We start from the raw sequence: 27,978 nt of genomic DNA, 5'->3' as shown, positions 1-27,978 counted from the left end.
TTAGATTCGATTCTCGATTCAAACCGATTCTCCCAATGTATTATTTGGTCTAATAATTATAGTGAGATGTTTTCAAAACAGGTTGCTGGCTAGAAAAGCTCCTTTTGGTTGCATGGAGATGGCATAAAAACTCATTTTTAAAAGCATATTCTTTTTTTTTTTTTTAAAAACATTTTTTTTGTAATCTTTTTTTTAAAATTATGAGTCAATATAGAATTGGAATAAATGAGAATCGCGATGTGAATACATTTTTTGTGCACTTTCTAATAAATATACTGGTAATGAATCCATCAAATGAGTGAAACTATGGTACGGGTACCACTAGTCAGAGCCGTGTATAGAGAAAGTGTGGCCAACTCGGTTTCAAAGTTGGTAGCAAACATGGCACCCTGTAGTCACGTGAGGGGCTTTTGACCAATCAGAGAGAGTATGGCCAAAAAAAAACATTCATGTGACTGCAGGGCGCCATGTTTGCTACCAACTCTGAAACCGAGTTGGCAATACTCTATACACGGCTCTGACTGAAGCACTTAAATAAATATGCAAACACAGTGTTACTGTTCAAACTGCGTATAATGTTACAGTGGCCAAAATATCGAATATACTTGTGAAATAAAACCTCTTCCTTGTTTTTAATGAATACTTAGGCCTACTACACTACTGAATTTTAATGTTGGTCATTATGGTGGCACTTGAGGAGCCAAGTTGTTTTTCCTGAGGTGCGGTGGAAAAAGTTTGATTATATAATTCAAATGAAAATCGGGCCTTATGGGCTCTTGCATGGTACCTTCTTAGATTGTGCAGGTGTGCCTAAAGTTGTGACCAGTGAGTGTAAAGCGCAGCAAAGGCGACACACACGAGCAGTGCGATGGCTTTGAAGGCAGGCGGAGGTGCAACGGCGTGCACAAAAAGCAATCAAGAGGTGAAATGATTGGCGGAGGAGATGCACAGTAATCACTTCTACCAGGTAAAGGCTACATTCAAAGTTCTCCAAAGTAAGAGGCGGCGGCGATGAAGCACTTTTTTTTAGTCATGCAAACACACCACAAGCACATGAAAGGCAAGCACACATTCCCTCGCGCACACACACACACACACACACACACACACACACACACACACACACACACACACACACACACACACACACACACACACACACACACACACACACACACGCACACTGTGTGGGGACCAAGTTTTTGATCATTACTTGTGGGGACCACCCTTTCTACAGGTTGTGGAGGCATAAAAAAAATGGTGTAAATTGTCCACTGGCCAGTTAGCTCATACACGTCTTTAAATCTCTGGATTGATGAAGTCATGTGCTGATCATTCTTACTGGGGACTCTGGGGAAAAAGCGTTAATATGGTTCATGGGGACCAAATTTAAATAATTTTGCATAATTCACACAAATTTGTACTTGACTACTGAGGACCGTTTAAAAAAAAAAAAAAGTTCAAATGAAATATGACATGATCCTCAGAATACAGCACTACAGCTGTCCTCTTATAAGAAGTTTCACCACTTAAATGTACCAGCTAGAGCCCGATGAGGGGGCCGCTGTGCAAATGTCTCACACTCAAACTAACCAGTAGGGATGTCCGATAATGGCTTTTTGCCGATATCCGATATTGTCCAACTCTTAATTACCGATACCGAAATCAACCGATACCGATATCAACCGATACCGATACATACAGTCGTGGAATTAACACATTATTATGCCTAATTTGGACAACCAGGTATGGTGAAGATAAGGTCCTTTTTAAAAAATAAAATAAAATAAAATAAGATAAATACATTAAAAACATTTTCTTGAATAAAAGAGAAAGTAAAACAATATAAAAACAGTTACATAGAAACTAGTAATTAATGAAAATGAGTAAAATTAACTATTAAAGGTTAGTACTATTAGTGGAGCAGCAGCACGCACAATCATGTGTGCTTACGGACTGTATCCCTTGCAGACTGTATTGATCTATATTGATATATAATGTAGGAACCTACCAGAATATTAATAACAGAAAGAAACAACCCTTTTGTGTGAATGAGTGTAAATAGGGGAGGGAGGTTTTTTGTGTTGGTGCACTAATTGTAAGTATCTTGTGTTTTTTATGTTGATTTAATTTAAAAAAACAAAAAACAAACCGATAATAAAAAAAACGATACCGATAATTTCCGATATTACATTTTAAAGCCTTTATCGGCCGATAATATCGGCAGGCCGATATTATCGGACATCTGTACTAACCAGTAAACATGTTTTATGGGCCAAAGCTTAAAAATCACTTAGGCATCTTCAGAATGGATCTGACTATCATTTAAAAAGGTTTCCCTTTAGGGGACCTGTTATTTTGTCCCCATACCGTCAGAGGTCCCCTAAAGGTGACTGTGTAAACAGAGTGATGTCCCCATTAAGTAAGCATTGCCAGAACACACACACACACACACACACACACGCACACATGCACACACACACACACACACACACACAAGCTCTTTCATCCAATCAGCACCAAGCGAAGCACAAAGCTGCTCACTGATTCCAACATGGAGTCGACACACAGTTTGTTGAACACAAGCGCAATCATGTGGACAGACTGAAGAGTGTTCTCCATCTACGAGGTTAGTCCTGATCTTGTCTACGTTAACCACTACATCGGTGTCTACGGAAGGAAGTGGAGGCGGCGACACAAGGGTCAAGGGTCACAAGCGGACGGTTCACGGATGTTCAGCGCAGAAGTTCATGTCAACACCAGTGAGCCGCCCCTCTTGGCGGCGGGAGGGAGAGGAGGCGTTGGCGGCTAACAGAGGTCTTACACATGGAGCGCCGGTAGATGGCCTTGGCCTTGTCCTTGTCCTTGGATCTGTTCCTCATGAAAGGCAACCTTTTTAAAGCTGTCACACCCAAACGCACGGGCGGTGAGACGCGGGGGTCGGAGCGACAGAGTTGGGCAGAGGAGAGGTGGAGGACAAGAAAAAAAGGGTGGGGGTTTGGGGGGGTACAACAGAGGGATGTTGTGTTAAAAAGAGGCAGCAGGGACGAGCCGAGGCCCTGCACAGCTGACACACATGCTACAACCACAACATTTTATGCTCCTTCACAACTTCTACGCCACTGCACACCACAATCATAAACATTATTACACAACGTGGTCCTCAAGTTAAGCACACATTTTGTTTCTAGACTGTGATGTAAATCGAGTTTTAGTGAACTGATGTTTAAATAAACACCGCAGTCACTCTCACTGAACACTTACACGGCAAAAAGTGAAATCTAAGTAAGAGTCAATATCTCAAATAAGGGTGATATTTGCTTATTTTCTGTCTGATAAGATCATTCTTCTCACTAAGCAGATTTTATGTTAGAGTGTTTAACTTGTTTTAAGTGTTTTGGTCCTGAAGTATCTCAGTAAGATATTACAGCTTGTTGCTGAGATTTGATGACTTATATTGAGTAAAACATGCTTGAAACTAGAATATCAAGTGTTGTGTCATCAACACTCACAAGTAGAACACTGCTTTTTCAAAGTAATCATTTCTTATTTCAAGCATGAACAAAAAAATCATGACTTTGACACAATTATGTCTCATAATTAAAACAGATGACAGCCAAATGGACTTTGCTGTTTTATTTTCAATAAAACAATAGAACACACGTATTCATATAGTAGTACAGTTGGCACAGTACACTAAACTGATAGTTCATATTTAAACATTTAACATGTGACATTTCAAACTATTTTGAACAGAAATAGTTCATGCACATTCAGGTAAATTCTTCAAAATTACAATAAAAAATTTTTTGGCTGGAGGCCGGGCTGTGTATGTGTATATATATATATATATATATATATATATATATATATATATATATATATATATATATATATATATATATATATATATATATATATATATATATATATATATATATATATATATATATATATATATATATATATATATATTAGGGCTGTGAATCTTTGAGTGTCCCACGATTCGATTCAAAATCGATTTTTTTTCAATTCAAAACGATTCTCGATTAAAAAAAAAAAAAAAAATTTAAATTAAATTTAAAAAAAATTTTTTAAAAAAAATTCCCGATTCAAAAGGATTGTCTATTGATGGAATACATAGATTTCAGCAGGATCTACCCCAGTCTGCTGACATGCAAGCAGAGTAGTAGATTTTTGTATAAAGCTTTTATAATTGTAAAGGACAATGTTTTATCAACTGATTGCAATAATGTATTTGTTTTAACTATTAAATGAACCAAAAATATGACTTATTTTATCTTTGTGAAAATATTGGACACAGTGTGTTGTCAAGATTATGAGATGCGATGCAAGTGTAAGCCACTGTCACACCATTTTTTATTTTTTACAAATGTCTAATGATAATGTCAATGAGGGATTTTTAATCACTGCTATGTTGAAATTGTAACTAATATTGATACTGTTGTTGATAATATTCATTTTTGTTTCACTACTTTTGGTTTGTTGTGTGTGGTGTTTGTGTCTCCTCTCAATTGTTGTGTGTGGTGTTTGTGTCTCCTCTCAATTGTTGTGTGTGGTGTTTGTGTCTCCTCTCAATTGTTGTGTGTGGTGTTTGTGTCTCCTCTCAATAGTTGTGTGTGGTGTTTGTGTCTCCTCTCAATTGTTGTGTGTGGTGTTTGTGTCTCCTCTCAATTGTTGTGTGTGGTGTTTGTGTCTCCTCTCAATAGTTGTGTGTGGTGTTTGTGTCTCCTCTCAATTGTTGTGTGTGGTGTTTGTGTCTCCTCTCAATTGTTGTGTGTGGTGTTTGTGTCTCCTCTCAATTGTTGTGTGTGGTGTTTGTGTCTCCTCTCAATTGTTGTGTGTGGTGTTTGTGTCTCCTCTCAATTGTTGTGTGTGGTGTTTGTGTCTCCTCTCAATTGTTGTGTGTGGTGTTTGTGTCTCCTCTCAATTGTTGTGTGTGGTGTTTGTGTCTCCTCTCAATTGTTGTGTGTGGTGTTTGTGTCTCCTCTCAATTGTTGTGTGTGGTGTTTGTGTCTCCTCTCAATTGTTGTGTGTGGTGTTTGTGTCTCCTCTCAATTGTTGTGTGTGGTGTTTGTGTCTCCTCTCAATAGTTGTGTGTGGTGTTTGTGTCTCCTCTCAATTGTTGTGTGTGGTGTTTGTGTCTCCTCTCAATAGTTGTGTGTGGTGTTTGTGTCTCCTCTCAATTGTTGTGTGTGGTGTTTGTGTCTCCTCTCAATTGTTGTGTGTGGTGTTTGTGTCTCCTCTCAATTGTTGTGTGTGGTGTTTGTGTCTCCTCTCAATTGTTGTGTGTGGTGTTTGTGTCTCCTCTCAATTGTTGTGTGTGGTGTTTGTGTCTCCTCTCAATTGTTGTGTGTGGTGTTTGTGTCTCCTCTCAATTGTTGTGTGTGGTGTTTGTGTCTCCTCTCAATTGTTGTGTGTGGTGTTTGTGTCTCCTCTCAATAGTTGTGTGTGGTGTTTGTGTCTCCTCTCAATTGTTGTGTGTGGTGTTTGTGTCTCCTCTCAATTGTTGTGTGTGGTGTTTGTGTCTCCTCTCAATTGTTGTGTGTGGTGTTTGTGTCTCCTCTCAATTGTTGTGTGTGGTGTTTGTGTCTCCTCTCAATTGTTGTGTGTGGTGTTTGTGTCTCCTCTCAATTGCTCTGTTTATTGCAGTTCTGAGTGTTGCTGGGTCGGGTTTGGTTTTGGAATTGGATTACATTGTTATGGTATTGCTGTGTATTGTTTTGTTGGATTGATTAATTTAAAAAAAAAAAAAAAAAAAAAAAAAATTATTTTTAAAAAAAATGTAAAAAAAAGAAATCGATTTTTTAAAATTGAGAATCGATTCTGAATCGCACAACGTGAGAATCGCGATTCGAATACGAATCGATTTTTTCCCACACTCCTAATATATATATATATATATATATATATATTCCTCGCGCACTAATTGACTGAAAGAGCACGCACTTGGCGCGATGAAGTCATGTTATGGATGGGAGGATGCATTTTTAGACAATATGATTTGCCTGAGCGGCTTGTTGACCCCGAGAGTAACAAGCGGTTGCCTTGTTACCTTTCCATTAAGAAAAATGAACTAGTTACACTGCGCTACACTCTTTGCAGAGATGGAGCGCAGTGGCACTGCTTCGGGATATCGCTTTCAATCAATCAATCAATCAATGTTTATTTATATAGCCCTAAATCACAAGTGTCTCAAAGGGCTGTACAAGCCACAACGACATCCTCGGTACAGAGCCCACTAGCTTTGTGCTAGTCCTGGTGGATTACGCAACGCGCTATCCCGAAGCAGTGCCACTGCGCTCCATCTCTGCAAAGAGTGTAGCGCAGGCCCGGTTTCAGGTCATCTCCCGAGTTGGAATCCCGAAAGAGATTCTGACTGACCAGGGTTTGTCCTGGTGCGTAAACTTACGGATCATGGTTTTCAGCGTCTTATTTAGCCGCTCCACCAGGCCGTGTGTTTGTGGGTGGTATACGCTGGTGCGGATCGCTTTAATTCCCAATAATCCGTACAGTTCCTTTATCGTGCGTGACATAAAGGACGTGCCCTCCCTCGCCAGCCCCGCCTCTCCACAAAGCTAAACATACATAATAAGTGTCCTAATTGAAGAATATTGTAGTCTAAAAACACAACACTTGTCAATACAAACAAATATCAAACAATATTAAATACAAAGTCTCTAAAGGCAGCAGTGTATTAAAATTATATCCAGTAACAAACGTGTCCGCATCAATCTACTTACTACATCATAAACTTCATGATCTATTGTGGTCACTCGGTGTCGACAAAAAAAACCAATTACCGCTCCACTTTAATAGATGATTAATAATGAATAGGTTAGAGTTTTTCATACATACCAATGTTCTCTGATTAATTTCACTTGATCAAGCCTTTTCTAACATTCCACACTATATAATATTAAAAGAATGTATAATTTGTGCTGATATCGTATCGGCCAATACTCAAGGCTCCAATATCAATATCGTATAACAATAATAATGGCACCTATATTACGGAGCTGACACAAACGTCTATCTTTAAATTAGGGCTGTCAAAATTAACAAGTTAACTCATGATTAATAACAAAAAAATATTGCAGTGATTCTCAAACTGGTATATGTACCACTAGTGTTACGCGGGCTCCATCGAGTGTGTCGCCAAATAATCACTTGATTTAAGTACAGTGTTTTGTTCTCCTATATTCAAACACAGTGGTACTGTTCAAACTGTGTGTATTGTTAGTGGCCAACAATATTAAAATATACCTGTTAAATAAAACCTCTCTAATGAATACTTAGGCCTATTACGCCAATATATTTGATGTTGGTCATTATGGTGGTACTCGGAGAGCAAAGTGTTTTCTGAGGTGGTGCTTATTTTGACCGTACAAGCTCTTTCACCTGAACCGCTATACGGTCAATGATCGATCAGTACAAAAATGAGTGAGGGTACACCGACTGGTGTGCTCGCTTGCAAATTTCACTCAAAATATCCAGCCTGAAAAAACTTGAGATAAAACTGTTTTGTGCAAATAAATGACATGCATTCGAGTAAAACATTTAAAAAACGTTCCTGGATTAAATATTGTCAATAAAGTTGCATTCATGTAAAAATATTGGGGTCATTTCTTAAGCAAATTTTAATTATACAAGCAAGTAATCACCTGTGATTAACCATGAATAATCCATATTTCTAAATGTGATCAATCTGGTTTAGAAAATTGATGGTGTGGTACGCTCGTCATCATTTGACAGCCCTACTTTAAATACACATCATTTCTGTTCTTAGCATTTTTTATAGAGTAAAATATTCCAAAATGGCCCCCGCATGCTTTGACTTTTCAGTATGTGGCCCTTGGTAGAAGAAGTTTGGATGCCCCTGTGCTTTCAAACAGAGTATACACACTCGGAAACACACACACACACACACACACACACCAGTTGTGTAAACGGCCATCATTTCTAAAGTGAGCATCACAACTTGTACACGACAACGCTATGTTGTACAGTCCAATGCATCACCACGACACACAAATGACAGCAGTATATTAAAGGGTGCAATCATGAAGTCTATAAAAAACTTATTTTCCGGACTATAAGCCGTTACTTTTTTCCCCAAGCCTTGAACCGTGCGATTTATACAAAGGTGCGGCTAATCTATGAATTATTCTTTGCTAAGGGCTAAATTATGGAATGAACTAAGGCCCCACTTAAGAACTTTCAGTTTTGGTTGATTTTGGTGGCGCCATTGGTAGTGTTTTGCCAGAAGAAGACCTCATTAGCGTATAGAGCGTCTGAGCTTGACATGATGTAATATTGGCACAGATGACAAATATTCCGTCTCTAATAACTAGGCTGATGTTAAATAGCAGACACTATCAAGAAATGATCCTGGATTGTGCTACAAACATGACGCTACTACCAAGAATGTATTGGGGCGGATGCAGGTCCGAAGCAAAGAACGACCGACGGGAACGTTTTTTCCGAAGTAAGTAGTGTGGAACTGCGAACTATCAAGCCGGTGGCTATTTATTGCTACCACGCAAATGTCCGATAGCTAACATTAGAATTATCGTTTTGATTTGAGCATCGAAAGTCACTTACTAGATTAGCAGGAACAAAGCCAAGGTAGCGTCGGCCGAAAATCCCTCCTCATCTTTGAGCTATGGGCAGCAAGTTAAAGTTGATCCTTCACTGTCCTTTTATCCAGGTAACCCCCCTTTTTCTTTCTTTGTCTCCTCAGACAAAACTTTTCGTTTCTTTGGTTGTTTTGGAGCTTCGACCATGATAGCAGTTTTTGCACGAAGGCGTTCTTCTTCTAATTATTTTACTTTTCTGGCGGCTCTTTTTAACAAATGGAAAAAGGGTGAGTGACGTATGCCGTAAAGCAAGTCAGCACATTTGTAGTTTTTTATGTGGCAAGGTTCCTGCCACCCTCCTCAAAGTTGCTAACTGCCAGTAAAAACGATACAGGTCATGACAGAGGTGTCATTCCACTAATTGTAAGTCCACATATCATCCTAAAAGTTATGAAAAAACCTTATGGAGGTTGAAAAGTCACTTAGAGCTGCTTTAAGCAAAAAACTCTAACAATGTACTAAAATGATCCACTTTAAGAAACTGTTGAAACTCAAAGTGTTTACAAAGTACAAGGAAGAAGAATCCTCATAAACATTTTGAACCTTATTAAAAAACGACAACATCAAATTGCTCTCATAAAGGATTAATAAAGCCATTAATGCCTTTTTTGTTTTGTTAGATCATCTGTTTTACTGCCGTGTTACACGCACCGTTGAAAACATTGAAGGTACACTCACATAACTTTTCTGAGTAAATATCTCATTTAAAAACGGTATGTATCTGCGGCTTATAGTTTGGTGTGGCTAAAATATGAAAAACATTTTTTTTCTTCTAAAATGTAGTGGGTACAGCTTATGTACTGGTGCAGTTTATAGTCCAGAAAATACGGTATACTAAATAAAATACTGTGTCGTCTTCTCAAAGCAACATACTTCTTTATTTCTTTTTTTAGTGCAATTTTTCACTTCCATAAAGGAAGCTATTGTAAACAGATATTTAAAAAATGCTCCAAAATTCAAACACATATGAAGCTTTTGTCAAAGAGTCTAACGTGGGTTTTTATTCAACGGGATGCGATGCTTTGCACCATTTAATAATGAATATGGAGCTCACTAAGAGTGTTTCCTCTTTACAGGTGAACTGCACAGGTCAGCAGGTTGACTGAGAATTTTTGAAAAAATGCTGTAAATTCAAAAAGAAACAGAAGTAAAAGAGTCAACCTCGAGGCCTGGCGCAGCTCAGCCGTAAGAACAGCTGACCCTCACAGACAATGGACTCACGAAAACATGCCCTGAGAGAGGTGACAGTCGGCTCCCAAACCCCGCCCACCCTCCCTGTCCGCAGCATACCATTGGTTGAGCCTTGCCCTTTCCTCCCTTATGCAGAGAGAGAAATAAAAAGGTGTGGTTAAAGGGGCAGGAGCTTGCACACATTAAAAGTCACCCAGGTTGGGAAACAGATGAGTCATGGTGCTGAAGATGTGGAGTCTTGGCACTTTATTGGTTGAGGTTGTGTGTGTTTACTCACTGCTGCTCCTCTTTTGCGTGAGAGTGTCGTCTAGCGAGTTGGAACCGGAGCCCATGGACGAGCTGTCCTGGCTGTCCGGGGGAAAAGACAGGAAACCGTCGCCGCATTCGGAACGTGACGGCGTCAGCGTGAGGGAGCGCATCCTCTCCCGGCTTTTGGGCTTGATTAGCTTCTTCATCTTCAGAGTGATCCAGTTGCCCCGCCTAAAAAAGAGGGGGCTGTTAATACTGAAAGCATCGCTTCTCGTTGTCATATTTGGACACCAGAAGGAGGTCCTGTTCACCTGCGTGGAGGCGAGGGGTCATAGAACTTGTACTGGTCCATGATCTTCTCCTCCAGTTTCTCCTTCTGCCTCCTCAGCTCGTTCAGCTTGTCGCTGGATGGAGGGCGACCGCAGGCGTGATGACTTTTTACTTCAAACTCTTACTTATTTAGGCGTCAAGACAGAGCTCACATGTACTGTCTCTGCTCCACGTGGAACAGGTCTTTGCTCTCCATGGTCTGCTCCAGCAGGGTGCGGTTCTGAAGCATCAGGGTCTGGATCTGGTCCAGCAGGTGACGGTTCTCCTCCTCCAGGTTGCCCTTCAGCTGGTTCAACAGCTGAAACGCACACACAGTCATGGAAGCAATTGAAGTCAACTTGTTTGCCGCTTAGACGGGCTGCTGAAGGAAAACAGGAAGTTCATGTTTTGTTGTGCAAATAAAGGTCATGTTTTGATCAACAGCATTTATGTTGTTGAGGGAATGAAGGTGAAGAAGTGATGTAACTACTTGACAGTAATTCAGTGGTGTAGCTCGCTGCCAAGACGGGCTGCTGAAAAAATCAGAACAGGAAGTAAAAGTGAATTTTCTGTTGGGTGGTACAAAATATTGACATGCTAAATGGTGTAAGTTGTGTAGTCGCCATGTCTTGAGGGAATGAAGGTAAAGAATTGAATTGATTAATTTGCAGTAATTCCATTGCGTAGCTCACCGCCAAGACGGGTTGCTGAAAAAAATCAGAACAGGAAGTAAAAGTGCATTTTCTACTGGGTAGAACAAAATACTGACACAATGTTGTGTAGTCGCTATGTCTTGAGGGAATAAAGGTGAAGAAGTCATTTAAATACTTGGCAGTAATTGAGTGGTTTAGTTTGCTGCTTAGTTGGGCTGTGGAAGAAATCAGAACAGGAAGTCAAGTAAAAGAGCATTTTTGTGGGGTGTGACAAAATACCGACAAGCTAAAATGTGTACGTTGTTTAGTCGTTAAGTCTTGAAGGAATGAAGGTAAATAATTGATTTAACTTGCAGTAATTCAATAGTCTAGTTCACTGCCTAGATGGGCTGCTGAAAGAAACCCAAACAAAAAAGTAAAAGTGAATTTTCTGTTGGGTGGGACAAAATACTGACATGTTAAATTGTGTAAGTTGTGTAGACGCTACGCCATGAAGGAATGAAGTTGAAAAATTAATTTACCTACTTTGCAGTAATTCAGTTGTCTCGCTCACTGCCAAGACGGCCTGCTGAAGAACTCCGAACAGGAAGTAAAAGTGCATTTTCTACTGGGTGGAACAAAATACTGACACTATGTTGTGAGTTGTGTAGTCGCTATGTCTTGAGGGAATGAAGGTGAAGAAGTCATTTAAATACTTGGCAGTAATTGAGTGGTTTAGTTTGCTGCTTAGTTGGGCTGCAGAAGAAATCAGAACAGGAAGTAAAGTAAAAGAGTATTTTTGTGGGGTCTGACAAAATACTGACAAGCTAAAATGTGTAAGTTGTTTAGTCGTTAAGTCTTGAAGGAATGAAGGTGAAGAATTGATTTAACTTGCAGTAATTCAGTTGTCTAGCTCACTGCCAAGACGGCCTGCTGAAGAACTCCGAACAGGAAGTAAAAGTGCATTTTCTGTTGGGTGGAACAAAATAGTGATACACTAAATTGTGTAAGTTGTGTAGTCGTCATGTCTTGAGGTAATAAAGGTGAAGAATTGATTTAACTACTTAACAGTAATTCAGTGGTCAAGTTCGCTGCCGAGATGGGTTGCTGAAGAAATCAGAACAGGAAGTAAAAGTGCATTTTCGGTTGGGTGGGACAAAATACTGATACGCTCAATTGTGTAAATTGTGTAGTCGCCATGTCTTGAAGGAATGAAGGTAACACATTGATATAACTACTTTGCAGTAATTCAATGGTCTAGTTCACTGCCAAGATGGGATGCTGAAAGAATCCGAACAGGAAGTGAAAGTGCATTTTCTGTTGGGTGGGACAAAATACTGACATGCTAAATTGTGTAAGTTGTGCAATTATTATGTCTTGAGGGAATTAAGTTGAAGAATTGATTTAACGACATCAGAGTAATTCAGTGGTCTAGCTCGCTGCTGAGACAGGATGGTGAAGAAGTCAGAACAGGAAATAAAAGTGCATTTTCTGTTGGGTGGGACAAAATGCTGATGTGTAGTCGCTGCAGTATGCCTTGAGCTACTATGCACGACTTGGCATTAAATAATGTATTTATTAAAAATGAAAACAAGTAAAGATAAAAAGATCCATAGCAATAAACTGTTTTCTAATAAATGTATAGTACTTTATAGGTCAATAGTGTCCAGTCTACTCACCTCACACTTGTTGGTCAGCTTGGTGGAGGTGATGTCCAGCTGCTGGTACTGCTCCTTCAGCTTGGAGAACTCCGCCTCCAGCCTGGTCTGCTCCAGCTTGGCACTGTTCAGCTGACTCTTGATGTTCTTGTGATCCACCTGGAGGCTCTCGTTGTCCTTCAGTAGCTGGCGGTAGGTTGTGTTCAGTCTGTGTGTAAAAGAGTATTGTAGCTAACACTTTGGAAGGACTCGTTGCAGAAGACTCGGAGGTGGATCTGACCTGTCGTTTTCCTCTTTGAGCAGTTTGCACTGGTCGGCTGTGGCTCGGTGGTTCTGGTTCTCCAGGGTAATTTTATCTTGCTGCTCCTTCAGATTCTTCTCCAGATCTTCCAAATCTCCTTTCCTCTGTAGGAGCTGCTTGTACCTGCAAGTATAAAACACATCTTTTAGTTTCACTGTTCTTATCAGCGCCTCCAAACCTGACTCCTCACTTGTCCTCCAGGTCTCGGTGTTGCTGTTCCAGACTCTTGTGGGAGCTCTTCAGGCCGCCATGCTTCCCGATGAGGGCCTCATACTCGGTCGCCTGCCTATCGTGGAGTGCCGCCAGCTTCTCGTGGTCGCGGAGGAGGAGCTCGTAGGTGGACCGGAGCTCTTCCTTCTCCCTTAGTGCGCTCTCGCGCTCGCCTTCCACGCTGCTCTGCTGGCTCTGCAGCTGAGCATTCTGGGCCATGAGGGCGGCGCCCTGTGAGCTCAGGGTGGAGTTCTCCACCTGGATGAACAGCGGGGTCAAAGTGAGTGTCTTGAAAGTATAAATACATTAAAACATGAAAATCCTTTTATATATTTATTATATATAGTCAAAAAATAAATACATATAGTTATACATTTATACCCACATTTTTATCAGGAAAATCCTGTTACAGTATATTCTGTTTTTAAATCAGATCCTGTAGGGGGCACTGTGTCACTATTTAAATTATGTGTACTTTTTCTTTACCTACATTCTTATTTTTTTTAAATACAATAATAAAATGTTAAATAAAAAAAAAATAGCTGTAAAGGTCTTTCAACATTCCCACAATACTACTACTAATGAATAATAATACAAATTATGATGAAAATAATAATGACAATAATAATAATAATAATAATAATAATAATAATAATAATAATAATAATAATAATAATATGTATTTCTAAAGATGTTCACTTGGAAATAAGAAAAAAAAAACACCATAGATTTAAATTACAATTAGTATTATCGAGAGGGACAAGCGGCAGAAAATGGATATCGGTGGATGGATTGATTTTATACAATGGGTGAGAATTAAATAAACACGATTTAGACTGTAGGGGGCAATGTCTCCTCTTTATAATATTTGTAAAACATTTTTTACCCACATTTGTATTTTTAAAACAATAATAAAACGTTAAATATTGAAATTATAAAACAAAATGATTAAATATTTATGAAGTGAAGGCTTTTCAACATCCGACAATAATAATAATAATACTAAAACTACTAATATTAATAACAATGAAAATAAATATGACAACAATATTAATAATGAGACGACGACGATGTTCACTTAAAAATGATACAAAAATAAAACTGTTGGTGATTTAAATTACAATTATTATTTAATAAAATGGGTGAGCATTTTCCAAAATAATATCTCTCAAAGGCCTCTAGTGTGTGAATGTGAGTGTGAATGTTGTCTGTCTATCTGTGTTGGCCCTGTGATGAGGTGGCGACTTGTCCAGGGTGTACCCCGCCTTCAGCCCGAATGCAGCTGAGATAGGCTCCAGCACCCCCCCGCGACCTCAAAAGGGACAAGCAGTAGAAAATGGATGGAACTCTAATTAATATGCATTGTGTCTCTATGTAGCTCACTCTATGTAGTGTCTAAACAACTTTCATTGTGTTCTGATCTAAATTGTACATTTGGCGTCTATTTACATTTATGAAGGAAAATCCCTTTGACATGTTAAGATGCTTATATTTAATAACATCAAATCTGGTTGCCATTTGTTGTGCTTATGTAAGATCTTATATAATTTTGTTTGCTTACACCCGGTCTGGCTTGAGGTAGGTATTGAGGTCTAAGTTGGTCGTTTGATTATTGACCATCAACAAATAAGAGTGTTGTACTTATGCCATGTTGGATGTCTGCCGTACTTTGCTTTTATTCAAACCAGTTTAAGTGTAATTAAATCCCTTGTCAACGAGTGTCAAATACAACAACATATGCTCCCAAACACAAACAACCCTCTTAACTTATCAGACGTTTCAGCGACACACCCTGAAAAACTGCCGGTCAGTGTAAATCCTTGTGTCCCATAAGCCTGCGGTTGAAAATGTGCCAAACAAGGACTTCAGGTCTAAATCCATAGCGGGAACTAAGCAGGCTGGCAGGGTTGGGACGGAGCCAAAGAGGGGCAGCTTTACACTGACTGGGCAATCCAAAGGGACCCTGGCTAATGTAGGTATAAAGCTTTTAAATAGGCTAACCCTTTGGCTTGGAACCAACTCAAGTCGCTGGATCACAGCGACAAATATTTAAAGATTAGTCTTGTCACGATGTGTTGTGTCTGTGATACAGTCACCTGCAGCTTGGCGTTCTGCGTCTGCAGAGAGGTGTTGTTCTCCTGCAAGGAGGCTGTCTGCCTCTGCACGGCCACAATCTGAGCCTGCAGGTTGGAGCTCTGCGCCTCCAGTTGTTTGAGCTGGCTCCGCAGCGCCACCTTCTCTGCCTGCAGCGTGGCATTCTGGGGAGCGGTAGGAAAAAAACAAAAGACAAAACAAATCATGTCTTTATGTAAGAGAGGGGATAATCAGAGCGAGGTGTACCAAAGGCAGAAGGGGCTAACTTACGTTCCTCTCCACCTCGATGAGTCTGTCCTTAACCTTCAGCAGCTCCCTGGTGGCCTCCCGACTCTCCTTCTCCCATTTACTGACCGCCTGTGGGCCCTCCCCTCCTCTAGGGGGCGAGCTCTGCACCATCCTCTCCTCCTCCTCCCTCTGCCGCAGAGCCTCGTAGTTCTTCTTCACCTGATGGAACAGAAGTGAATCATTTCAGATGACCTCGGCACACAGAAGAGAAGTCCAGTAGAATCCAACACTGTGGTTTGAGCATTGTATCATGTTTGTGCTCCACAGGAAGACAGGATCCAAGACGAGGGCTGGGCGATAAAACCATATCAATATACTGTAAATTCCAGACGATAAGCCGCTACTCTTTTCCTACGCTTTGAACCCTGTGGCTTATAAAACAATGCGGCTAATTTATGGATTTTTCTTCGCTGATGGCCATAATGCATATAGTTTTCATTAAACTCTGAAAAAGTGTGTTACTGTTTGTGATTTGTCGCCAATTTTCTTGGACGAGTTTGCTCACTGCAGGTGCTGCTGGGTGAAGGCCTACAGTGTTTCCTGCTGTCTAAAGCTTTGAACGAGAAGTACAACTGCCGTTTTGTCTTCGAATCGTCTATAGCGTTTATACTCATATAGATTCCTCACTCTAAGCAACGTTTGTAAGTTTTAAAATATAACTAAAACAAATTCTTACTTACGAAACCGTCCCATGTGTGATGCCTGTAGGAGTGTTTTCATGCATAGTTGTACATGCTATCGTAATTTCATGAAGCTTAAGTCGTTAGCATTAGCTAATATGCTAACATGTTTACGAGTGTCTGTGCTCGTACTATACTTACAATGGCATTCAGTTTGTATTGTTCCAGTTTGACAAATTCCTCAGAAAATTCACCAAAACGTCACCGTGGAGTTATTGAGTCTGTTTAGCTGATTGGAGAGCTAGGTTCCGCAGCTAGTGGGTCCATGACCATGACTTCTGTTTTGTTTGATCAGCCATTTTACTGCTCTGTTACAGACACCATTTGGAAACAATTAAGGTATATAAATAAACATTTACCAAATCTATCCATCCATCCATTTTGTACCACTCTTAGGGTAGCGGGGGGTAGCTGCACTCGCTTTTTGTGTAAATTACTCATTTTACAACACACAGACACACACACATACATACATATACATATATACAGTGAGGTCCACAAGTATTTGCACACCCTGCAATTTTGCAAGTTCTCCCACTTAGAAATTAGGGAAAGGTCTGAAATGTTCATCATAGATGTATTTCCACTGTTAGAGACATCATCTAAAAAGCAAAATCCGGAAATCACATTGTATGATTTTTGGACATGGGCTGACTTAAGCAGGGGAACCTTCCATGCGATGCATGATTTTAAAGCACTACGCCGTAGTGATAGTAGCCTTGGAAACAGTGGTCCCAGCTCTCTTCAGGTCATTCACCAGCTCCTGCCGTGTAGTTCTGGGCTGATTCCTCACTTTTCTTATCATGAGTGATGCCCCACGAGGAGAGATCTTACATGGAGCCCCAGTCCGAGGTAGATTAGCTGTCATGTTTAGCCTCTTCCATGTTCTAACAATTGCTGCAACAGTTGATCCATTTTACCAAGCTGCTTCCCAATTGTCCCATAGCCTTTTCCAGCTTTGTGGAGCTCTACAATTTTGTCTCTGGCCTCTTTTGGCAGCTCTTTGGTCTTGCCCATGGTAGCAGTTGGATCTTGACTGACTGTGGGCTGCACAGGTGACTTTAATGAGCTCAAAGGGGTGGTGGGTGGGTGATTAGTTGTGGGGTCAAGGTGGACTTTTTTTTAAAGGTAGACTGACAGCTCTTTGAGAGTCATAATTCTTGCTGATTCTCGGCATAATCTGTCTGGTAACCGAGCAACACAGAAAGTGATCTCTGATCAGTGGCAGTGACATGCTAACAGCCAGTCAGGTAACAATATCAATAATAATGTTTGCTTGTGCCATCATGTTGTGTCTCTGTTGATTCTTTGCATGGAGTGAGAAGAAAAAGTAAAAATTAAAAAACAAGTCAGTTTTTTGGATTTTTTAAAAAGGGTCCAGTAAATGATGCAAGGCGCTCGTCCCCACTTCAGCCACACTCACGCTTTAAACCACAGCTGTAACTTCCTGGTAATAAACCTGCAGAAAATAGTTCTTCTCGGGTTTTTCTATGTCTACATGTTCACACTTTGCACTATTTTGTTACACTTTACTAAGCATTTCTTACATATTCCTTATGTTTGCACCTTCATTTTAAGAGTTTATTGTTAAGTTTTCAATGTGACTTTACAATTTTGTTTACATTAGGTGTTTCCTTTACTTTCTGCCTTGATAGCTAAAAGGATTATAATCACAGGAAGGTTACATTTGAAATAAACCTGTTTACATTTAATATCATTTTCTCCTGGTCCTTATTTTTGTTAGGTCATAAAAAATATCAATAATAATCAATATTGACTAATATAAAACTGTGATACAGTTTTCAGCCATATCGCCCACCCCCAACCATGATACAATTTTCACTCAACACTTTGAAAGGGGTTTAGGGTCTGCAAGTTGAGCCAGTAAACATCTCCCAGAAGGAAAAGCAGAAATTCTCTCATGAATACATCAAGTGAATTATGCATCGCACTTGAGAGGCTCTCTAGTGCTGGTCCTGAAGATGGTTTTATTCCAGTAGATGTTGCAAACGCTGTCGAGCTTAGCTCTGTGTGTTGCTTACTGTTTTGAGCTCCTGTCGAAGTTGCTGATTAAGGTTGGATGACTCCTGCAGCCTGGCCTCTAGCGCGGCGATCTTCTCTTCCTTGATCTCCAACGAGGACTTGAGAGTCGACTCCAGTTTGCTTTCCAGGAGCTTAAACCTGGGAAAAAACACTTGATTTAGTTGTGTAAATCCTGTTGCAGCAAGGGATACCACAACAATGGAGAATTTTTGACTGGTATGTGCCCCAAGATGACTTGATATATTCAGACGAACACCTACATCTCATTTGGGCCACGGAGCTGATTTATTTAGGCTGTGTCTCAAATGGAAAATACCCTCAGTACACTTCAACAGAAACATGGTTTAGGGGGGTGGAAAGGCACTTTTAGTCCCCTGCACTTTTTACTGTCCAAAAAATAATGTTATGCTATCGAACAGAGACAAGTCAAGCACTCGCACCAGGCGGGAAAAATGGGCTGACCTTTAAACTGCCAACAAGCTCACTGATTGGCTCTGCGGCGCTGACGTTTTCTTGCTAACATGACAGCGCGCCGCAGTAGTTTACATTCCTGCATGTTGGTGCAGAGGACGATGGTTCAATACGGGCATGTAAGGTAAACAAACTAAATCGTCATTACATTTAAAAAAATGTTTTAACTCGTTTGTGACTTTTTGGACGAATAGACCTAATATGAGCAAAAAACACGCAGCTTACATCTAAAATCTCCAATATGACCTCCCATACAAACAGAGTGTTTACCTGTGCAAAGCTGGACAAGCAGTTAACATGTCAATGTCCTCCAATAAGCACACAATGTTGGCATTTTCTTCTACTTTAGTCATGTAATTTACAAAATGTAAACAAGCTACTCGGAGCTAGCAGCTACACAGCAGCTACTGCAAGCACACAGTAGCACACAAGCTAAACATACATAGTAAATGTCCTGAATTGAACAATATTGCAGTTTAAAACATCACATTTATCAATATAAACAAACATTATATAATCATAGTTCCATATTACTTACACATACACGGTATCCAAGGGAGAATCTTATTAGAAAGTATCCAGTATCAAACGTGTCCCCATTATTCAACTTACTGCATCATTATATTAACTCAATTATTGTGGCCACAAGGTGTCACCAAAAACAAAACAAATAACCACTCCATTTAAATTTAAAGACAGCATATGTCAGTTAGTGTTTTTCATACCTACCATTGTCCCTGGAGTTACTTCACCTTTTTTTTAACAATTCACACTAGAAAATAATAAAAAATATCCTCTATGTTTCATGCTAAGAGAAACTGGAAATTGTGATGTATCATGTTGTATGCTTGCATGTTCCAAATAAACTCAAACTCAATATTGTATCAGGTTAATATCTGTATCGGGCAATACTCAAGAGCATAATATCTGTATCGTATCGGAAGTGAAAAGTGGTATCAAGACATTATTTTGTACATACAGTAGGGAAGAGATTCATATGACCCCATTCCTGAGTGGAACTTGCATGAGAGAAAGGTGGGTGGGGGGGGGGTTTATCATTTTTCAATGCAGTCTGCTGAAAATGATGGAAAGCACCACTCTACATAGCAACTGACGCAGTGGTCAAAGTTGGAATTGCCATAAAACACATTTTAAAGTAGATAGTGCACCCTACAATTTGTCACTTTTCATGTGTCAGGTAAACTGCGACTAATGGGGCAAATGAATGCCCTTCCTACTATGCATTGAAAACCTTTAAACTCCGCCCCCTGTACTCAAGCCAAGTGGGTCCCCACCAAAAGTGGTACCTCAGTTTTCGTACGCCCCACTTTTTGGTATGATTTAGTTTGACGGAAAAAGTATACAGTACCTGTCGTCCGAGTTCTCGTCATGCAGCAGCCTCTCCTTGTTCAGACCAATCTTCTCTAACTCGTGGGTGAGTTTTTCCAGGTCGTTGTTGGTCTGCTGAGTGCGTAGCTTCTCGCTCACTAACTCCTAAGCACACAATGACAACGGGAAGCTGAAACCTGCGTCCCTACACCGAAACAGAACCTTTTCCAATCATTTGTTATGGAGGTGCACCTCTCTGAGCGTGATGAAGGTCTTCTTATCGATGGTGGCTTGTTTCAGCAGCTCCTTGTTCTCCCGCTCCAGGTCTTTGACCCGCGTACACGAGTCCCTGAAGAAGATCATCTCCTTGCCCATGGTGCGGTTCTCCTTCTCTAAGCTGGAGATGCGCTGGTTGCTGTCGTCCAGCTTGGAGTCGCGGATCTCGGCCTGCTGTCTCAGCCGCTTGTTCTCCTTCTCCAGGAGCTTCTTGTCCTTCTCCAGCTGGGAGCTCTCCTGCTCCAGCGTCTTGTTCTGTAAAATAGTATATATAATATACATTGTATTAACTTAATAAAAAAAATAATGCACATACTGTATATATATATATACATATATACACATACACACATATATATTTATATATACTGTACATACATGTATAAATACATATAAACGGAATACAATGATTTGCAAATAATTTTCAACCCATATTCAGTTGAATATGCTACAAAGACAACATATTTCATGTTCAAACTCATAAACATTTTTTTTTGTGCAAATAATCATTAACTTTATAATTTGATGCCAGCAACACGTGACAAAGAAGTTGGGAAAGGTGGCAATAAATACTGATAAAGTTGAGGAATGCTCATCAAACACTTATTTGGAACATCCCACAGGTGAACTGGCAAATTGGGAACAGGTGGGTGCCATGATTGGGTATAAAAGTAGATTCCATGAAATGCTCAGTCATTCACAAACAAGGATGGGGCGAGGGTCACCACTTTGTCAACAAATGCCTGAGCAAATTGTTGAACAGTTTAAGAAAAACCTTTCTCAACCAGCTATTGCAAGGAATTTAGGGATTTCACCATCTACGCTCCGTAATATCATCAAAGGGTTCAGAGAATCTGGAGAAATCACTGCACGTAAGCAGATAAGCCCGTGACCTTCCATCCCTCAGGCTGTACTGCATCAACAAGCGACATCAGTATGTAAAGGATATCACCACATGGGCTCAGGAACACTTCAGAAAACCACTGTCAGTAACTACAGTTGGTCGCTACATCTGTAAGTGCAAGTTAAAACTCTCCTATGCAAGGCGAAAACCGTTTATCAACAACACCCAGAAACACCATCGGCTTTGCTGGGCCTGAGCTCATCTAAGATGGACTGATACAAAGTGGAAAAGTGTTCTGTGGTCTGAAGAGTCCACATTTCAAATTGTTTTTGGAAACTGTGGACGTCGTGTCCTCCGGACCAAAGAGGAAAAGAACCATCCGGATTGTTATAGGCGCAAAGTTGAAAAGCCCGCATCTGTGATGGTATGGGGGTGTATTAGTGGCCAAGACATGGGTAACTTACACATCTGTGAAGGCGCCATTAATGCTGAAAGGTACATACAGGTTTTGGAGCAACATATGTTGCCATCTAAGCAACGTTACCATGGACGCCCCTGCTTATTTCAGCAAGACAATGCCAAGCCACGTGTTACATCAACGTGGCTTCATAGTAAAAGAGTGCGGGTACTAGACTGGCCTGCCTGTAGTCCAGACCTGTCTCTCATTGAAAATGTGTGGCACATTACGAAGCCTAAAATAGCAGAAGGGAGACCCCCGGACTGTTGAACAACTTAAGCTGTACATCAAGCAAGAATGGGAAAGAATTCCACTTCAAAAATGTGTCTACTCAGTTCCCAAACGTTTAGTGAGTGTTGTTCAAAGGAAAGGCCATGTAACACAGTGGTGAACATGCCCTTTCCCAACTACTTTGGCACGTGTTGCAGCCATGAAATTCTAAGTAAATTATTATTTGCAAAAAAAAAAAAAAAAGTTTCTGAGTTTGAACATGAAATATGTTGTCTTTGTAGTGCATTCAACTGAATATGGCTTGAAAAGGATTTGCAAATCATTGTATTCCGTTTATATTTACATCTAACACAATTTCCCAACTCATATGGAAACGGGGTTTGTGTGTACACACACATAGTAACAAACTTATTGATTGAAGGGAGATCTTTCTTTCATCTCTCTACCTACCTCCTGCTCTAATTGTTCCAGGCGCTTGCTGGAGATCTTGAGCTCCTCCAGGCTACGTTGAAGGGTTTGGTTCTCAGACTCCACCTCCTGCAGCTCCGTCTCCAACTGCTGGATCTTCTTGCTGCTGTTCTCCAACGCCTTCTGCAAGCGCTGGTTCTCCGTATCCAAGCCCTGGTAGCTCACCTAGGCAAAAGAGGAAGGATCCGATTATGACACCTGTTATGATGGGCCACCATTAATCCACATTTTATGGACAACAATGGACTTTTTGGTTGTAAAGTCTCACTTCTAATCGCTCCGTCTTCTTAGATGTTGCTTTGAGCAGCTCCAGGCTGCGCTTCAGCTGGCTCCTTTCGCTCTCCAGTTCCCTGTTCTCGGCCTCCAGCTGCACGGCCTTGATGCCTGCCGAGCGGAAGCTCTCGGCCGAGCGTCGCAGCTCCAGGTTCTCCTGCTCCAGTTGGGAGTTGTCCTTCTCCAGCGCCTCCAGCTGGAAGGCCATGTTCTTGAGAGTGTCCAGCTTTTTCTTGAGGCGGCGGCCCTCTGCCTCCAGCTCGGTGTTCTCCTTCTCTAATGAAGACACCTGCATATACGCGTAGAAAGCAAATGAGGCCAAGATTTTGCAGGTGCTTGTTCGCTTCGTCAGTGAAGAACTGAAGACCTGACCATGTCACAGGTGATTCCCAGGCTGGCGATTTTCTTCTGCAAACTCTCGTTATCCCTTTCCAGCTTTTGCATCAGAATCTCCAACTCCTCCGCTCGCTCGCCTTTCTCCTTCATGGCTTCAAGTTCTTTCCCTGGAAACAGACAAACACATTGTTGATCGGAGAGAAGAGGGGGAACAACACACACCGAATGAGACTTTACTCACGTAGTTGTTTCCGTTCAAACTCCATTTTGTTGAGTTTGCCCGTCGTCTCGCAGATGGACTCGTGGAGGATGCGGTTCTCCTTCTCCACGTCCTTAACCCGAGCCTCGGCGCCGACCTGGCAGCGCTGACGCAGTGACGACACCGTCTGGCTCAGGTGCTTGTTCTCCTGTTGCAGACCTTTGAGCTGCAGAACCCGACACAGCTCGGTCAGTCTCACGCTACATCCACATTTTGTTTTGTTACAGCCTTATTCCAAAATGGAAAAACACATTACACTACACACAATACCCTATAATGACAAATATGAAACATTTATTTTTAATTGAGCAAATTTATAACAAGAAAATAAATAAATAAATAATAAAAATCACATGTAAATACTAAGTATTCACCACCTTGGCTCAATGCTTTGTTGAAGCACCTTTGCCTGCAATTATAGCCTCTTAAATCTTTTTGAATACGATACCACAAGCTTGGCACACCTATCTTTGGCCAGTTTCACCCGTTCCTCTTTGCAGCACCTCTCAAGCTCCATCAGATTGGATGAGAAGCGTTGGTTTTTATCCAGCATGTCTCTGTACATTGCTGCATTCATCTTTCCGTCTATCCTGACTAGTCTCCAAGTTTGTGGTGCTGAAAACCATCCCCACAGCATGATGCTGCCACCACCATGCTTCACTGTATGGATGGTATTGGCCTGGTGATGAGCCTTGCCTGGTTTCTTCCAAACATGACGCCTGGCATTCACGTCAAAGAATTCAATCTTTGTCTCCTCAGACCAGATCATTTTGTTTGTCATGGTCTAAGAGTCTTTCAGGTGCATTTTGGCAAACTTTTTACTGAGAAATGGTTTCCGTTTGGCCACTATCCCGTACAGGCCTGATTGGTAGTTCGCTGCAGAGGTGGTTGTCCTTGTGGAAGGTTGTCTTTTCTCCACAGAGGAATGCTGTAGCTCTGACAGAGTGACCATCGGGTTCTTGGTCACCTCCCTGACTAGACTAAGATGAATAAAGCAATGTACAGAGACATCCTGGATAAAAACCAAAGCCAACCTGATGGAGCTTATGAAGTGCTACAAAGAGGAATTTGCAGAAAGGAAAACTGCCCAAAGATAGGTGTGACAAGCTTGTGGCATCGTATTCAAAAAGACTTGAGGCTGAAATTGCTGCATCAACAAAGAATTGAGCAAAGGCTGTGAATACTATATGTGGTTTTTTTTTATACATTTGCTTAATTTGAAAAAATGACATTGGGGTAAGGGGTATTATCTTTAAACGGAGGACAAAAATATTTGTAGTTTTAATACATTTGCAAAATTCCCTTTTTCACATAGCCATTGTGGGGTATTGTGTGTAGAATTTTGAGGACAAACATTTTGTGATAAGGCTAACATAAAATATGGAAAAAGTGAAGCGCTGTTAATACTTTCCGGATGCATTTAGGACAGTAAGCCACAAACTAGTGCAAAATATCAACAAATTCCATTTTGTCTCTCAAGTTTATGACCTATCAGAGAGAATGAGTCACAGTGATCTCTGAGGGCAGCATGTGGTGTTATCTGACTCAAAGTCAGGAACTAATTAAGAGTGTCAGATTTGGGTGGAACAGCCACAGAGTCCCGACAGACCCTGCAGAGAACCAGAGCATCAGGCAGATAATTCCACGTGAATATGCTGAGTAATTGCTCACAAAATGCTCTCAGGAGAGAATTTTGGCAAATCCTCATCATCTCATCTTCCAGGAAAGAAAGTGATCAATAAAAGCGAGCGTGACAAACACTCCCAAAGGACAATGACTGTAAGCCGGGGTTGTGGTCATTTCAAAGCCTCATGTGATTGAGACGATCGGCTCCAGTGAGTCGATGGTGAACTGTTTGATTTCAAAGCGTGTCAGTGAGGACTGACCTGTCTCTCGGAGTTTTCTCTGAGGGTTTCCAGTGTCTTCTCCAGCAAAGCCTTCTCTTTCATCAGATCAGTGCTCAGAGTGCAGAGCGACTCTCTTTCCGCCGCCAGTTCGCTTTCCAGCTGCTGCAGCTAAACGCAGGGAGCACATGTTAGAGTTGGGGAGGCATAAGGACATCTTAATACACATTTTGTCCTTACTTTTTGTCCATATATTGAAGAATCGAATATCGGATATTCTTCACATTTTAATAACAAATCAATCAAAGCAATTCAGTAAGTTTTGCGGTAACAGATATCATAATGGAATTGTTCTAATTGATATTTAGCATTATTAATATTATTATTCTGGCAACTAAGGCAAAACTAAGTAGATGTTTCAGTAATGGTACCAGTGCCATTATAGTGTTCAAATCCTAATGCTGAGGGTGATTTTAATTGCCAGAAAAAAACATTTTACAGTTGTCCCTTTCTTCAAGTTTGGCCGCTTCACTCTTTCACTGTTTTTCAGTTTATATGTATCAATCGATTATTAATAATTGGGGACTTAGAGAACAATTGTAGGTATAAAAATCACTAACCTATTTATTAACTGGAATGGACTTATGCTGTCGCGGGGGGTGTTGGAGCCTATCTCAGCTGCATTCGTGACCCCGAAAGGGACAGGCGGTAGAAAATGGATGGATGGATGGACTTATGCTGTCTTTAAATTTAAGTGGAGCGGTAATCTGTTTTTGACGACACCCAGTGGTCACAATAATTCATTAAAGGGGACCTATTCTACAAAACCAATTTTTCTTACCTTTTGGTACATGTTTTTGTGTATTTGGGATCTGTATTTAGACCCGAAAATTTAAAGTCAAACAACAGAGGCATGGCGGAAATATTTATAAAACAATCTTGCCTTCTACCATACTTCCTCCAAATGAGCCGTTAGGAATTTGCCCCATTTGTGACGTCAGCGGATATCTCCATATATGTTAAGGTTTTACCTGAAGGGCTTTGTGCCAGTCTGCCATTGTGGTCCGACGCTGTAGTCAATACGCTCCTCCTTTTTCTCTATCCTCTTGTTATGGGGCAGACTGGCTCGTACATGCACATGCATCCTCCGTTGTTGGCATTTGTAATACAAAGTAGCTTATAGTTGTAACTTATATCTGTCAGTAGACTCCATGAATTGATTAACGTGAACCCCGACTTAAACAAGTTGAAAAACGTATTCAGGTGTTACCATTTAGTGGTCAGTTGTTCGGAATATGTACTGTACTGTGCAATCTACAAATAAAAGTCTAAAAAAATCAATGGAGGCGCTAAAAACTAAATCATGGCTGACGAGGAGAAGACGCAGTCGAAATGGAGGCACATAAATAAGAGCGCCCACAAAACGGCGCTACCTGAAGAGATGGTCAGAAAGTGGCTTGAAGATGATCTGTAAAACATCATCTATGCAACAAAGAACCACCATTACATGTTATGTAGACCACAAGGGAGTATTTTAAATGTGGAAAATATTATTGTTTGACCCCTTTAAAGGGGAACTGCATTTTTTTGGAAAGACATGACATATGTATCTTTTTTTAAATGTATTCTAACCTGTAAATAAACATAAATTAAAGTCCGCTGTGGCCAATGGGAGGTCCTCTACTCCGCCCGTAAAAAAAACATTGAAAAAGCGCCAACAATACTCCATTTACATTTGGTGTCTTGAATATCAAGCAAGTATTAGTGATATTGTTATTATAAGCGCTAATGCAGACAAACTATTTATAGCGGCGCCCTGATCACTAGATTGTGTGCCGATGTTGACATGATAGTCTGATGAGTTGCTTCCTCATCAAACTTTATTGTAGATGATAAATCATGCCTCTCACCTGGATAGGAGAAGGGCAAGGATATAATCCGACGAGTTGGTACACTTTGACAGCCAATTTAGACCCGGAAATGGTGAGAAAGACACGAAAAGACGCTTGGGTCCACCCACCTTTTGTTTGCGTGTATTATGACACATTTTTCATCTAAACGGGAATATATGAATGTCCCAGCAGTCGGCATCCTAATGACAGCAGACATTGTACAGTAAGTGATGTTTTATTATGTTCTCTTGAAGTCTGCAGTGAGTAGTAACCAGTGATGTTGAAAAAAAAGCGAATGTTGTGATGTGTTTTTTAAATTAATGCGCAGCGTATGCTTAAAATGAGCAAAATACGTCAATATTAAATGTTATTATAAATATGCCTGTTACTACATTACATTACATCATGTATATAAAACTTAAATAGAGGCATTTGTAAGTTTTATAAGGGCTTTATAGGCAAAATCGAGTGGCTACTGTCAGCTCCATTGTAAGCAAACTTTTGATCGCATTTATTTACTAGTTACAATGCATTAGAAGAAAACGATTGTGAATGATAGGCAAAAATCCCAAAAAAGTGCAGTTCCCCTTTAAGTTACGCTCATGACATGGTAAGTTGAATAATGCGGACACTTTTGTTACTGCATACTTTCCAACACACTTCTGCCTTGGAATTTGTGTGTGAAAGTACTGTAATGTGCAACTAGAATCACTTGATACTTGTTTATATTGCCAAAAAAGATGTTTTAGACTGGAAAATATGCAAGTTTTGCTGGTTTGAACACTGTTTAAGCACCGGCACTGTTAGTAAGTACACATCCTCAGACATTTTTGTTTGCAGGCGCCATTTTTGGAAGAATGATCATTTTCTGTCAATTATGTACAATTGTTGCGTAACTCATTACTAGATTGATCTAAGAGTAGCTTGGCAACTGAGTAGTGTGCTGAAAACATTTTGATGTCATGTGACTGAACCCATTTCAT

The 27,978-nt window shown here is 40.5% G+C and overlaps 1 protein-coding gene and 1 long non-coding RNA gene across 8 annotated transcripts in view; one reads left to right on the top strand and one right to left on the bottom strand.

The window, feature by feature from the left end:
• The window catches only part of LOC133657812 (girdin-like), a 400,246-nt gene that overhangs the window by 14,174 nt on the left and 358,094 nt on the right, over nt 1–27,978 (bottom strand). For 5 of the 7 annotated variants that reach the window (XM_062059584.1, XM_062059583.1, XM_062059578.1 and 2 more), the window contains 18 exons: nt 25,146–25,274; nt 23,242–23,425; nt 23,037–23,167; nt 22,660–22,953; nt 22,374–22,556; nt 20,368–20,646; nt 20,156–20,280; nt 18,315–18,453; nt 15,575–15,751; nt 15,307–15,468; nt 13,191–13,468; nt 12,980–13,123; nt 12,721–12,907; nt 10,583–10,728; nt 10,412–10,504; nt 10,129–10,331; nt 9,951–9,977; nt 2,825–2,902 (listed from right to left, as the gene is read on the bottom strand). In XM_062059584.1, coding sequence (XP_061915568.1) covers nt 2,825–2,902; nt 9,951–9,977; nt 10,129–10,331; nt 10,412–10,504; nt 10,583–10,728; nt 12,721–12,907; nt 12,980–13,123; nt 13,191–13,468; nt 15,307–15,468; nt 15,575–15,751; nt 18,315–18,453; nt 20,156–20,280; nt 20,368–20,646; nt 22,374–22,556; nt 22,660–22,953; nt 23,037–23,167; nt 23,242–23,425; nt 25,146–25,274 — 2,959 coding nt within the window. The remainder of the gene's footprint in view (nt 1–2,824; nt 2,903–9,950; nt 9,978–10,128; nt 10,332–10,411; nt 10,505–10,582; nt 10,729–12,720; nt 12,908–12,979; nt 13,124–13,190; nt 13,469–15,306; nt 15,469–15,574; nt 15,752–18,314; nt 18,454–20,155; nt 20,281–20,367; nt 20,647–22,373; nt 22,557–22,659; nt 22,954–23,036; nt 23,168–23,241; nt 23,426–25,145; nt 25,275–27,978) is intronic. The other 2 variants (XM_062059579.1, XM_062059581.1) reach the window with 2 other exon arrangements.
• LOC133657815 (uncharacterized) lies at nt 2,518–13,218 on the top strand. Its single transcript, XR_009827378.1, has 3 exons — nt 2,518–2,629; nt 12,739–12,891; nt 12,958–13,218. It is a non-coding gene; the product is annotated as an uncharacterized LOC133657815 (long non-coding RNA).

This window comes from Entelurus aequoreus, linkage group LG09 (genome assembly GCF_033978785.1).
Source record: "Entelurus aequoreus isolate RoL-2023_Sb linkage group LG09, RoL_Eaeq_v1.1, whole genome shotgun sequence".
NCBI classification, from domain to species: domain Eukaryota; kingdom Metazoa; phylum Chordata; class Actinopteri; order Syngnathiformes; family Syngnathidae; genus Entelurus; species Entelurus aequoreus.
Note: the sequence above shows the minus strand (reverse complement) of the source record. Positions and strands in the feature narration are given on the sequence as shown.